General features: G+C 40.4%; 1 protein-coding gene across 3 annotated transcripts in view; it reads left to right on the top strand.

The window, feature by feature from the left end:
- The window catches only part of tfe3a (transcription factor binding to IGHM enhancer 3a), a 30,651-nt gene that overhangs the window by 5,043 nt on the left and 11,266 nt on the right, over positions 1–14,342 (top strand). For all 3 annotated transcript variants that reach the window (XM_042409221.1, XM_042409222.1, XM_042409220.1), the window contains 5 exons: positions 379–444; positions 2,381–2,540; positions 3,430–3,615; positions 5,250–5,348; positions 13,390–13,525. In XM_042409221.1, coding sequence (XP_042265155.1) covers positions 379–444; positions 2,381–2,540; positions 3,430–3,615; positions 5,250–5,348; positions 13,390–13,525 — 647 coding nt within the window. The remainder of the gene's footprint in view (positions 1–378; positions 445–2,380; positions 2,541–3,429; positions 3,616–5,249; positions 5,349–13,389; positions 13,526–14,342) is intronic.

A 14,342-nucleotide genomic window follows, 5' to 3' on the forward strand; every position in this document is an offset into this window, starting at 1 on the left:
CTGATTAATTGACCAACATTTGAAGTCTGAACTGAAGTCAGATGAACATAAAGACGACAGCAGCAGCTCCAACTTCATCTCTGATGCTCAAAGAAAATCAAATCACTTTAATAAACTATGAAACACTGTTAAAGAGACAACTGCTGGAGGCTAGCAGCTCCAAGCTACATTAGCCGCTACTAGCATAACACAGCCCAATCTCCAGAGGTGCATTGTGGGTAATATAGGCAGCAGGTTTTGACCAAGAAGAAGAAGGAGAACGTGTGGAATAAAAAAAAAGACGACATCATTTCATCAAAAGATAAATAAATAAAGTTAAAGTAACATTAAATAAACACAATGATGTCACAAACTGATCCAACTTCTCTCTCTCTGCAGTGCTTCAGCAGCAGCCTCCTCCTCTTCATCATCTTCATCCTCACTGCCATCAGCCATGTCGTCCAGGTAACAACACAACCCGACAAGCCTTTCTTTCTTTCTTTCTTTCTTTTTTTCTTTCTTTCTTTCTTTCTTTCTTTCTTTCTTTCTTTCTTTCTTTCTTTCCTCTTGTTTTTTTTTGGTTGCTTTCCATTTGACTAACGTGGCTCTTGGCGTCTCTTCCTCGTGTCCGGCGAGGATGTGAGAGAGAAACGTCCTCGTTGGCTCCAGCGTCATTTTGAGGAGACGACAACTACTCATGATGCACAGCAGCTCAACTTCAAATATTGAGAAGTCAGATATCAATATGTAGAAATTATTAAACTATTCATAAGTTCTACATATTGATAACAGGAAGGAAAACATCTGATAACTGCTCCAATGTTTAATTATTTGATTATAGATCTAAAGCAGAATAAGACACAAATAGACAATTTAAATCCATTTGTTACTGAAGAAACAGAACGGATGTAAAGGAGCAATAAAAACAGCTGCAGGCGTTGTATATTCCTGAAGGAGCTGCAGATGTACTAGACAAGACACACCAAAGAAGAAGAAAAGAAACGACTTTTGACTTATGAAGAAAAATAAAGTCACAAGACTGTTTGTTTCTGATTAATTCATGATTCAGATTCAACACGCGTCATTTTTATTTTATGAATAACTATGAATAGCTGCTGTTGGTGCCGTCGTTCCTGTTTCACAGGTAGTTTTCCTGATCGGCTGTATTACATCATCTATATTAAGTCTCCATTTACTGTCCCGTCAGATCAGCTGACCAATCAATAAAGACACTCGATCAAAGGGGTGTCGCTGTCTGATAAAAACTTCTGCAGAGGATACACCTGCTCGCTCTAAGCTCCTCCAGGAGCCTCCTCTCTCCTCGTCTCCTCTCTCCTCGTCTCCTTGTCTCCTCGTCTCCTCTGAGGTGCATTTAAGGGAACATTGAAACATCCTTGATGACCGCGGTTTGATCGGTTTCTGCTCACAGCTGGAGGACGACGGGAAGAAATTAGCAGAATGAAAAGCAGCCAAACTTTCTGTCTGTTGTTGTTGTTTCAGTCCTGCAGAGGGCGCTGTAGACCTCCAGACCAATCACAGTCAGAAACACTGATGATATCCTCCTCTTCTCTCCTCCTCTCCTCTCTTGTTTCCTCTCCTCTCCTCCTCTCCTCTCCTCTCCTCTCCTCTCCTACTTTCTCCTCTCTCCTTTCATCTCTTCTCCTCCTTTGCTTCCTCTCTCCTCTCCTCACCTTCATCTGTCCTCTCCTCTCCTCCTCTCCTCTCCTCCTCTCCTCTCCTCTCCTCTCCTCCTCTCCTCTCCTCTCATCTCCTCCTCTCCTCTCCTCTCCTCTTCTCTCCTCTCCTCTCATCTCCTCCTCTCTCCTCTCCTCTCCTCCTCTCTCCTCTCCTCTCCTCTCATCTCCTCCTCTCTCCTCTCCTCTCCTCTCCTCTCCTCTCTCCTCTCCTCTCCTCTCCTCTCCTCTCCTCCTCTCCTCTCCCCTCTCCTCTCCTCTCCTCTTCTCTCCTCTCCTCTCATCTCCTCCTCTCTCCTCTCCTCTCCTCCTCTCTCCTCTCCTCTCCTCTCATCTCCTCCTCTCTCCTCTCCTCTCCTCTCCTCTCCTCTCTCCTCTCCTCTCCTCTCCTCTCCTCTCCTCTCCTCCTCTCCTCCTCTCCTCTCCTCCTCTCCTCTCCTCTCCTCTTCTCTCCTCTCCTCTCATCTCCTCCTCTCTCCTCTCCTCTCCTCCTCTCTCCTCTCCTCTCCTCTCATCTCCTCCTCTCTCCTCTCCTCTCCTCTCCTCTCCTCTCTCCTCTCCTCTCCTCTCCTCTCCTCTCCTCCTCTCCTCCTCTCCTCTCCCCTCTCCTCTCCTCTCCTCTCCTCTCCTCTCTTCCTCTCTTCCTCTCTCCTCTCCTCTCTCCTCTCCTCTCCTCCTCTCCTCTCCTCTCCTCTCCTCTCCTGCAGGGTTTTGATGCGTCAGGATCTGATGCGTCAGCAGGCTCTGGAGGAGGAGCAGAAGGAGGCGCAGCAGCTCCCCCGCCCGCCGGCTGACTCCTCCTCCCCCATGTCTGTCTCTGTGTCCTCCTGCAGACCTCCTGCTCAGGTCCCTGTGGAGGTGCTCAAGGTACCAGTCAGGAATTCATTTTTGTTTCTGAAGACTGTATTTCAATTTCATCAAATAAACTTTATTTATAATCCTGCAGATTTACAAGAGTGGAGCGAAAAGATAACAGAAATAAATATATAAGTTGCTTAAAATTCAACATTTATTGTCATTATATTGGTGTCCAACAAAACATATTGTCACTCCAACATATTAAAGATTATGAAATATATAACTGATAACTATAAAAGTTGTGCAAAATGATTTTAAGAGGCAGGCTGCTGTTTACGCTGTGATCATACTGCACATACAAAGTAATAATATCTGTAAAAACAGTATTAGTTGTATTATTTGTCATCTTCACACAGCCAATTTATTCTTTCTCTTTACATTTTCTTGAACTGAAAAATATTTGAACAACCATTTAGATTATTCTCAGTTTCAGTTTGACGCCACACACTGAAACACACGTCTGATGCTTAAAATTAAATGTTTTTTTTACTCTTTACATAACTAATAATGTCTGTAACTCAACCAGATCTTTAAGTTTCATTAGTTCCACCTGATGTATAATTCTTATTGCTCTTTTCTATGATATAAATAATAGTTTTATGTGTCTCATGTAAGTGTTGCCCCACAGATCCACACATTAACTAAAATATTAAATATTTCACTAGTTAAATTTAGATTTATGAACATGATGTTAGCTGGAAGCAACATGAAGTTAATTAAAAACAGGACAGTTTAAATCTGAGCAGCAGACGTTCAGATATCTTGACTACATATCCCATAATGCACCTGGATAGAGTCGTTCATTAGAGCATGTAAGCAGGTAAACAGCCAGTTTGTAGCGTAGACGCTCTGATGACATCACTATGACATCATCATACACTCTCTGTCTGTCTCTCAGGTGCAGACTCACCTGGAGAACCCCACCAGGTATCACATCCAGCAGGCTCAGAGGCAGCAGGTGCGTCAGTATCTCTCCACCACTCAGGCCGCCACCGCCAAGACAGTCAATCTGACGCCGAGCCACTCCCCCCAACTCGGCTCCGCCCCCGGCAACCAGCCTGCAGCCAACAGCCCCAAACATGAGGTAACGGCCTGATCCTGAACCTGGACCTGAACCTGTTTCCAGTGTGTTTACATGTGTGCAGACTTAAAGGAGCAGTTCACCGGTTTTCAGTGAACTAAGTCAGCAGTGTTCTTCCTGCCTGAATCACAGTCTGCTGAGTCAGCTGACCAGAGAGGATCTTAGTCAGAGCTGCACGACACACACACACACACACACACACACACACACACACACACACACACACACACACACACACACACACACAGTTTCCACTTCAGCTGAATCAAACAGTTTTTCTGTGTGAAATCATTTCATGCAGCAGAACAGAATCACAGAATAATTTGATTAAAGTCAGATTTCTGAATGAAAACATGGAGCTGTTTAATGAATGTAATAAAGATGCCTCAGTGTTTAAAGGACGGGTTCACAATTTTTCAAGTCTGTCTTAAAACAGGAGTCCAGATGAACAGTGAAACCTGTTTTTCTTGCTGTAATCATTCCTCCTGTTCATACTGACCATTAGAAGATCCCTTCATAATGACCTTACAATGGAAGTGATGGAGGACAAAATCCACAGTCCTCCTTCTGTGCAAAAATGTATTTAAAAGTTTATCTGAAGCTAATATGAAGCTTCAGCGTCCAAATGAGTCAAATCAAGTAGATATCTTTCAACGTTACAGTCTTTTTAGTGCCAAAGTTCCTCTTTTTGTTACTATACTTCCACCTGCAGCTCAACAGGGAAACACTGTCCGAGGAAACACAAAGAGGGAATTTGATGCTAAAAAGACTGTAAATGTGTCAGATATCCACTTGATATGACTAACTCAGACTGATGAAGCTGAATAGAAGCTTCACAGAGACTTTTAAATGACTGTGTGGACACACTGTGGATTTTATCCTCCATCACTAACATTGAAAACACATTTGAAGGATCTTTTAATATCCAGTATGAACAGGAGGAATGATTACAGCGAGGAAAACCTCTTTCACTGTTACTATGGACACCTGACTGCTGGTTTAGGACACCCTTGAAAAACTGTGAACCTGCACTATCATGATCACTGCAGGGGAGGACACACACACACACACACACACACACACACACACACACACACACACACACACACACCGTAAACACCACAGGGTGTCGCCAAATCCACCATAACACGTTAATACTGTTGTGTCAGATAGAGAGCATAAACTCTGCAGGTGCACTGAATGTGTCTCTGTCTCAGTTCAAATGTCTCCTGAAGTGTTTCAGACACATTTCTATTTAGTTTTAAGTTATTTTATATTTTCATGTATCACAACAAGTTGAACACGTGTGCACTTGGTGTCTTATCAGTGTGATGTGTGATAACTGATAACTGTACGCAGCATATCGTCTGATCTGTATTCTCCATTCTGAGCTTCCTGAATAGTGTTTATATGCAGAAATTTCTTCAGAGGAAAAGTGGCAGAAACAAACAAGAAAAACTAGTATAAAGATTTCATTTCATTAAAAATAATGCAGAGTTTAAAGATGAATTCATGTCTGCTGGACGTCAACATAATAATAATAATAATAATAATAATAATAATAAACACATACAGTGTTTATGTCCAGTGTGATGTAAATACTGCTGTCTCATCTGATCTCTGATTGGTTCATTCAGATGGAAGAGACAGTCATCGATGACATCATCAGCCTGGAATCAAGCCTCAACGACGAGTTTCTGACGCTGATCGACTCTGGACAGCAGCTCGCTACCACGGTAACAGAAAACACACACGTGTGTATATATTTACAGTACTGTGCCGATGTTTTAGGCACTAAAAGTAAAGTGAGGATGCTTTCAAAAATAACACCATGAATAGTTTTTATTTATCAGTTAACTTGATAAAAAGTTGAGTAAACTGCAGAAACTTAAATTAAATCAACATGTTGCTGTGAGCAGCTGTGCCTTTAAAACAGCAGCAGTCCTCCTCGGTTCACCTGTTGGGGGTCAAACCATCTGTTGCAGGACTCCTCGTTCTTCTTGTAGCTGAAAATAGTTCTTTATGAGTCTGGCTGGATGTTTGGGCTCATTGTCGTGCTGCAGATGATCAGACGCCTCCCTGATGGAGAAGAATGTAAACATCTAAAGTGCCTAAAACATTTGCAGAGTACTGTACACACACACACACACACACACACACACAAACACACACATACAGGCTCAGACAGTCAGCTGGTCATGTTTCGGGTTGCTGAACTCCACTTCTCAGCTCATTCAAGCGCTCTGCTTTACAGTCAAGTGTGTAGCAGTCACCCATTTGAGGGACTTGCTATCATTTCCCTGTCTCCTCGTTCCGAATTCGGATAGTTGCATGTCTGGGTTGATTGGAGGATTTATGCAGATCACCTGTGTGCAGAGTGTGGGGACCGGCTTCTAGGTGGTGATTGAGGGCAGCCGGGTGCGTTCCCCTCTCGGCCAATCGAGGAGTGACGACGCCCTTTTTCTGGGATTTAAGAGAAGAGAGAAACTGCACACTGTGGTCACTCTTTTCTTTCCTCCACTGGTTGCAGACCTCATTTGAAAAGCTTGTCAGACAGGAACTCTGGTCTGTTCAGGCCCTTTTATGTCTTCTTTCTGGTCTTTTCCTTTCTGATGTGAGGGTACTTTTGGAGGGAATACCATAACATAACCCAAGTGTCCTGCATTGGTTTCCTAGTGCCATCGTGCAAGAAGTTTGGCTTGCCCCACGATAGCCTAAACACCCGCAGGCTTTTTTTTTTCACATTAAAGAGGCGAAGAGGTATTATTTCATTATAAATATTGAAGAGGCATTATTTCATTAAGGGGACATTTCCTATTGTGCAACACCTTGTGAGGTTCTCCAAGTGAATATTATTATTATTTTTTTTTATTTCTTTATGTGGCTGGGAGCTGGTTATCAGACTTCTTACAGAACATCTGTGTTCAATGGGAATCAGAACCACCACAAGTGTTTTAAAACTTGCTGGATTGGAAGAGAGCTTCTCAGCAAGGACACCTGTAGATATGTGACAGTGATTAAAGCCTGGATGTCCTGGTGGTCGTAGCGTTTAAGGTGCTGACCATGAACAACAGTTTCCCTGGTTGGAGTCCGGCTGGACATGGTGCCGTTTCTAATCCACATCTATAGAAAACTGCATCATCTGCATAACAATGAGTGTTAGTTCCATTAACATCTGAATTATTCGTATAAATAGAAAAAGTGGGCCGAGCTCAGAGCCTTGTGGCACTCTGTACAGCACAGTAGAGACCTGCTCACACCTGCATTTAGAATAGTAACAGATCAGTGAATTCATCCTCTCCAATTTATCACATCAGTTCAACTTTGGTGAACTTTGACACATGAATTTGCACCGTTGTGCAATAACAAGCCGTCCCATAGTACAAAAGTGGAGAAAGCTATCGTAGCTTATTAGCTGAGTTTCTAGCATCCAGTTTTATTTGTCTGTCAAAGTAAAAACAGACACATGGACACAGGGCTCTTCTAGCTTTTTTGGGAGCCTTATGCAAAATCTTGTTTGGACCCCCCTTAGCTGTGTTGTTAAAATCATCATCTTCACCATCATCATCACTATCTTCAAACTTACACTTCTTACATTTTTTAAAAGTGAAGTCATCAGTGATGTCGTCACAGGACAGCTGCTGGTCAATCTCATTACTGATACTGATTATGGAGAGACCACTGAGGACGCCTGGTTATATAACGCATAATGACCTCAAGGTAGTTAAATGAATATCGGATTAGTGTCGAAGTTCATACGGAAGGAGTTGATAAGTAAAGGACTCAGTCAGCAGCTGGAGCCAGAGGGCAGGTTCAATAGAAGACTGTTAAAGCTTTTATTTTGTAAGAAAATAAAATGATACATTTAAAAAAAAACAACAACAACAACAAAAAACTTCAGATGCAATGAAACAGTTTCACAGTAGGCCTACAAAAGTCATATTTCTCCACCATATTTCAGCAGATAAACATACTGTTAAAACCAATAACAGATAAAAACTCAAACATATTCAACCTCTTAATAAACCATAAAGATTTCCTGACTTCCTCTAAAGTAATTTCCCTTATGGTAACAAAGTTCAGTTCTTTGGTATGTTCAAGTGTCATTGCATCCGGTGCACCTGGTAATAAAAGCAAAAGGAACTGCAGGACCAGTGTCACCACATAAAGGGATGAAGGAAAGGTGTCTTCCTCCAGGTAGATGAAGTACAAATAGAAAATAGTTGCTCGCCATCTTCTCTGTCAAGGAGAGAAATCCAGAGTTCAAGGTCCGAGGCACAGAGTCTCAAAAACAGAGCTTATTAACAACATGGCTTTTATTTTAGGTCAAGTCTCTGTTATCTATGACCATAATAAATCAACAAATCATTAAACTCTAAATATGCCACGATAACATAAAGCAATTAAATGAGTTCAACAGTTTTAACTGTACAGGATCTTCTGTTTAACATCAGTCATGAATTAAGATGACATTTTAAACATTTTAACTGAGGTACAGTACACAGTTCATTTATGACACACCTCATGTTTTTATAATAGTAGTAACGGTTAAGTGCTTTCACTTCTGTATTAAATAAAATGATCACACTAGCAGTATGAAACTAGAACTGTTATGCCTGTGTGCACATTAACACCATTATAAAACAGTGCAAAAGTGCTCAATTAACAACATGCAATAAATGAGCTACAGTTTACATCTCAGGTTTGTCATTCAGAATAAACACCACAGAAATGTCCCTTTAACTTCAGGTCAACTCTGTAATATCTCACAACAGTAAAATGTAGTGTTATGTAACGCTGCAGTAACACATGTCCACCGACTCACGCTAACTACAGGAGTTAGCTACGTTAGCTTAGCTGAAATATTAACTCACGGCAGGCAGCACACATACATACACATTTATTAAGATTTTACACTTTTTAATAGAGCTGCAACTAATTCATCTGTCGATTATCTTCTCAATTAGTTGTTCAGTCCATAAAATGTCAGAAAATGGTAAAAAAAAAATGTCTATTACACGTCCTCAAATGTCTTGTTTTGTCCGCAATCCAAAGATATTCAGTTTACTGTCATAGACGACTAAAGAAACAAGAAAATATACTACTTTTATCCGCAGAGTTTCTGTCTCGCTCCGCGCTCTTCTCTGCGTCTGCTCTTGTCGCGTAGTGAGGGGCGGGGCTTAACGTATTTCCTCCAACAGGAACTTTAGCTGCGCTTTCTAACCAATGATAAACTAACAAAGTCAGTCTGACAAACAGATGAGTTAGCCTAAAATACAGGATAAAAGTTCTATATAAAACATAGTAATTTAGCCATTGAAGGGAGCCCCCTGGTGGTTAAGGGGGCCCATTGCAGTCGCCTATGATGCAAATATGCAAATCCGGCCCTGCAGGGACACCAGGATGGGAAATTAAATTTTTTTTTTTACAAGGTTTTTTTTTCCCTAATGACATTTGTTTCGGAGGAATTTTGGATAATTTCCAGGGTATTTATTTTCAAATGATGGGAAAAACCTTAGATCTATGTTATTCTTTGAAAAAAGCAAGTGGAGCAGCTGAACCTATAACTGTGTGAGTATTTTTACCCATTTAAAGCATATTTTATTTTCAAAAGTATTGTTGATTGTCTGGCTTGTTATGTATGACACGCTGGTTTTAAAATAACACCCGCTATGACAGCTTTGGAAACTCTTCAAGCCACAGGGCAGACCTGTGTAACCAGAGTTACCATTAATCACTCTCCAGCTGCCTCGCTGCGGCGGCGGCCGTGCAGGTACGGAAGCCTAGATGTCCCAACCATTTCTGAGTTGCACTTTGAATACGGAGAAAACCCTAGACACGCTTTGCAAAACGTACTTAGTCTTTGTTTGTGTTTATTTTATGAGGGCATTTAAAAGCAATAACTCCTCTCATGCAAATTTCAAGAGCAGTTTTACATTTTTTAGGAGCATTTTTGCCCCGTAGCCCTCGTTAATATCCGACACACAGTTAGGAGACAGGAGGCCATGATGTTGATACGACTATTCAATAAACTGTGTCCACTTTTTGTCCCGTTAGCGACTGAGCTAATGACCTCGGTACTGTGTGTTTTAGAGGCGGAGGAGGATTGTTTACAGAGTCAATGTAAAGACGTGAATTCACCCGACTGGAGGGAAAAACTTGTGGCTTTTAATGAATCTGCTTCATAAATGTACAGAGAGCAGATTTAAATAGTTAAAAACTATCAGAGCAGAATATCAGTTCAGTTTTCCAGACTTCCTCGTTTCTGCTGCAGTAGCTGTGGGTGGAGACAGCGTGTGTGTGTGTGTGTGTGTGTGTGTGTGTGTGTGTGTGTGAATGTGTATGTGTGTCAGTGGAGATAAAAAGTTCACTGGGAGGGGTTTTTTTTTTTTTTCTTTCTTAAAGAGACGTTTCCCCATTTTTCAACAGTCATCCAAACAGAAAGAGGAAGAGAAGCTGCACAGCTCGTCTCTCTGTGAATGTGTGTGTGTGTGTTTATGTGTGTTTATGTGTGTTTATGTGTCAGTGTGTGTTTGAAGTCAGAAAAGATGAGAATTTTAGTTTTACTGCCGGACCATGAGAAGAGGAGGATTAAATCGGAGGTAAAGTGCTTTGAAGAGTTTTGTCTTGTTGTCTCAGGTCAGTTTGTGCTGTGACCTCTGACCTCTGACCGGCTCTACACTCTGAGCTGTAACGTTGCTGATCGAGGAAACTTTTTCTGCAGGGAGGGAAGAAGTATTTGGATCTTTTTAATCAGTAAAAGTAAAAGTAGAGTTAGCACAGTGTAAGTAAAAATGTTAGTGAATATAAACCATCTTTATTTAACCAAACCAACCACACTTTTACTTTTAGTGCTAAAAAAAACAGGTTAATTTGTTGTTCTGCAGGAGAAATAACTAACGATTTAATTTAGAGGACTTTGGTTGGAACATTAAAAACATATTTTAGTGTTTAAATCAATCTGCACTGAAGCTGCATGTGGAAGTTCAGTGTGACAGAGGAGTCAATTCTTATCAGTTAAACAATTGGTTTTTAATTTTAGTAGAGACATTTCCTCTGTCTTTACTTGTTCAGATACACACACACACACACACACACACACACACACACACACACACACACACACACACACACACACACACACACACACACACACACATGCAAAGATCCTGACTCTGCAAACCATTGACTTTATTGCAGATGTATTTGCTTATAGAACATGCCTGACCTGGACTTATGGATAGATAAATAACCTTTTATTTACTCAGGAGAAACCAAATGAGAGCAGCACTCTCATTTATGCAAATATAAAACCAAAACAAGTCATATAACAAAAGTGTAAAACCAAAAGTCTTATACAAAGAAAAAAAACAGTAATATAAGTACAATTACACGGCATAAAACAGGCACAGGAAGGAAAACGGCAGCATTCATGATATAAAACATCATCCAACAGAATCTTAAAATGTTTTAGTGTTAAAAAGTTTTCTAACTTAAGGAAGTCCTGCAGCTTATTCCACCTATAAGGAGCCTAGTAGGTGAATGCTATGTGTTCAGGTAATGCATTCTTGTGATCAGGTATCCCATATTAATAAGTCTTAAAATCTGCATAGTAAAGTACTGATGAAATATATATGTTATGATTTGTTCTTTGATATTAAGCACATAATTGATGTTAATGTTTTATGTTATTAATGTAAATCTGAGAGAAAAATTAACTTCTTATTGGTCAGTAGTGGTTTGTTTGCAGCAGTTTGACCATAAAGGCCTGAATCATGCAGCTGATGTTACACGTGTCCAGTTAGAACGATGTTAAGACCTGGAAGAGATTATTTGGATTTTTACTTAAAATGACTAAAACGATTAATTGATCATCAAAACAGTTGCCGGTTTATTTTTTATAATAGTAATTTTATCAGTTTATCGACTAATCGTTGTAACTCGACTCATGTTAGCATTTAGCTTAAAGCCTCATGTACAGAAGACTGAGAGCTGCTGGAAACCAGTCAGCCAATAAACCTGATTCTGATATTTTTTTAGTGGTAAAAAGCTGAATTTTAAAAACCTGTTGGTGTGTTTGTGGAAAGAATCTAAAAATCTACTTTTATAGTTTTATTTGAAAATGGTTTACAAACATGTAAATGTGGTAACAAAGTCCTGAAAGTCCAGTAAATGTTCTTTGTTCGAGCTGCTCTGTGTGTGTGTGCGTGTGTGTGTGTGTTTGTACGTGTGTGTGTGTGCGTGTGTGTGTATGTGTGCGTGTGCGTGTGTGTTTGTGTCAGGGTTATCTTGTGTGATGTGAGTTGAAGGCAGCTGTTATCATTTCTGCTGCTTTCCTGTTCGATCAGCAGATTCCTCAGTTTCTGGAGAAACAGCTCAGCTCAGATCAGAGTTTGTGCAGCTAAAAGTGTCTCAGCTGCACAAATAAAACTCTGAATATAACAAACAGTTTATAATATATATTTTAAATAAAACCGTTTCTGTACGGCGTGCGAGCGAACGAACGTAAACTCTGTTAGACGCCACAAAACAGCAGCAGGATGTTCTGATGGTCATTAATTAACTGTGAGAGAACTGACACGTCTTCTTCTTCTTCGTTGGTGTCATTATTCAGTTCTCTCAGTGTGGAGCAGCTGGCAGACATCAGCCAGCGTGTCTCTGTCTGAAGAAAACAGCAGAAACATTTTACTCAAACCTCTCAAGTCAGAACTAAAAGACTCCGAGAGGCTCCCAAACTGAACCGTCGGCCTGAGAGTTTAAGATTAAATCTGTTGACACGTTTAAATCTTAAGACGCATGTTTTTACCCTCACTTTCTCCTGAAGTGTTTTTACCTCATGGTCATTTTAATGTCATTTTATCCTATTTATCTTTTTATTGTTTTATCATAAATGTCACTGCTTTTATGTTAAGCATGAATTCTTCTTCTTATTATTATTATTATTATAATTTACTGGACCAGTTAGAGGACAGACGTGTTACTGACTGACTGGTTTGTCCTCCTCAGTCTGTGAGACAGAAATGAGACACATTGTTTGTCAAAACTCCTCAGATTCATGAGTGAAAACTTTACTCGCAGATGAAAGCTGATAATCAAACACTTTCTCTGTTCCTGTTCAGCTTCAGTCAATGTAATTAAACACATCCCACACACATATTTCACATTTAAAAACCCTGAATTTCTTGTAGATCAGGGGGTTTTCAAAACTGTGGTGGAGCAGGAAGCAGGAAGTTGTTGTAGTTTGATCACTAATCAACACAGTCAGCAGGTGGAGCTCACGGAGGATATCAAGGTGCTTTAAAAACCTCAACGTGTCATAACTCAGTCATAACTTAACACATGGACATAAAACACATATTGATATCATTCACTGTGAGATAAACTTCCTAAAGATATCATAATATCTGATGTGCATCATCAATAAACCTCCATAAAACCACTAAGAAATCAGAGAAGAAGCATCACATTTTAAAGTTTTCTTCAGTATCACAGTAATCCAGTGATAGATTGTCTGTGGCTACACTGCAAAAAGGAGCTCATAACAGCTGATTCAGCAGACTTTCAATGGAGACGGTTTGCCAAAATGTAAACAACTATGGTCTAAAAACAGAGCTGAAGTCGTAGCTCACAGCAGATGTTCTGTCACAGCTGATCCCTGAATGTTTAGTAAAGTAAAGTTACTAGTGTGGAAACAGATGTTTAATGTCTTAGTGATGCATTTATGATCAGCTGCCAAAACAGTTCTGTGATTCTGTGCTCTGATTGGTTCGTTGTCAGCTGCCGGTGGCGGGGAACATGCTGGACTTGTATGGAGGCGGTGGCGGTGGCGGCGGCAGAGGGATGGCCATGCCCACCATCACCGTTAGCAACAGCTGCCCGGCCGACCTGCACGCCGTCAAGACGGAGCTGAGCAGTGAGTTTCAGTTTGTTAGCTCTGACTAACATCCTCTCGAACACAAAAATATTTACACACATAAACAATTTTAAAAAATCCAGTCTGTAACAACACAAAGACACTGTGAGATGTGATACCTTCAAACATTTCTTAGGAGGAAATGAAAACCAAACAAAACGTCCTCTCATCTCGTTTCAATAACGAACATCTGAAAACTTTCAGGGGAAGTTTCAGTTGTTTGGGGAGTTGTGGTCTTTAGAGTCTGTTACTGAAAACAAAACCTGAACTGAAAAAGGAAACACTGAAAATCTGTCTTCCAATAAATAATGACAAACTTTGCAAACTCTTTTTAGGGAAGGAACATGTCACCCAGTGCAGCCGTGTGACTCATTGATGTAGTTTTTAATAGTTTCTGAAGAACAGCAGAGGAATAAGATGTATCAGGCTTTGATACACACACAGTACTTGTTAGTGGATCAGTTCATTATTGGTTTGGATCCAAACATGAAGAAAAATATAGAAAATCACCAACATTATCCTTTAATTTAAAGGACAGGTTCACAGTTTTTCAAGGGTGTCTTAAACCAGCAGTCAGGTGTCCATAGTAACAGTGAAAGAGGTTTTCCTCGCTGTAATCATTCCTTCTGTTCATACTGGATATTAAAAGATCCTTCAAATGTGTTTTCAATGGAAGTGATGGAGGCCAAAATCCACAGTGTGTCCACACAGTCATTTAAAAGTCTCTGTGAAGCTTCTATTCAGCTTCAGCAGTCTGAGTTAGTCATATCAAGTGGATATCTGACACATTTACAGTTTTTTAGCATCAAATTCCCTC

The sequence above is a fragment of the Thunnus maccoyii genome, chromosome 4 (assembly GCF_910596095.1).
Source record: "Thunnus maccoyii chromosome 4, fThuMac1.1, whole genome shotgun sequence".
Classification (NCBI taxonomy): Eukaryota; Metazoa; Chordata; class Actinopteri; order Scombriformes; family Scombridae; genus Thunnus; species Thunnus maccoyii.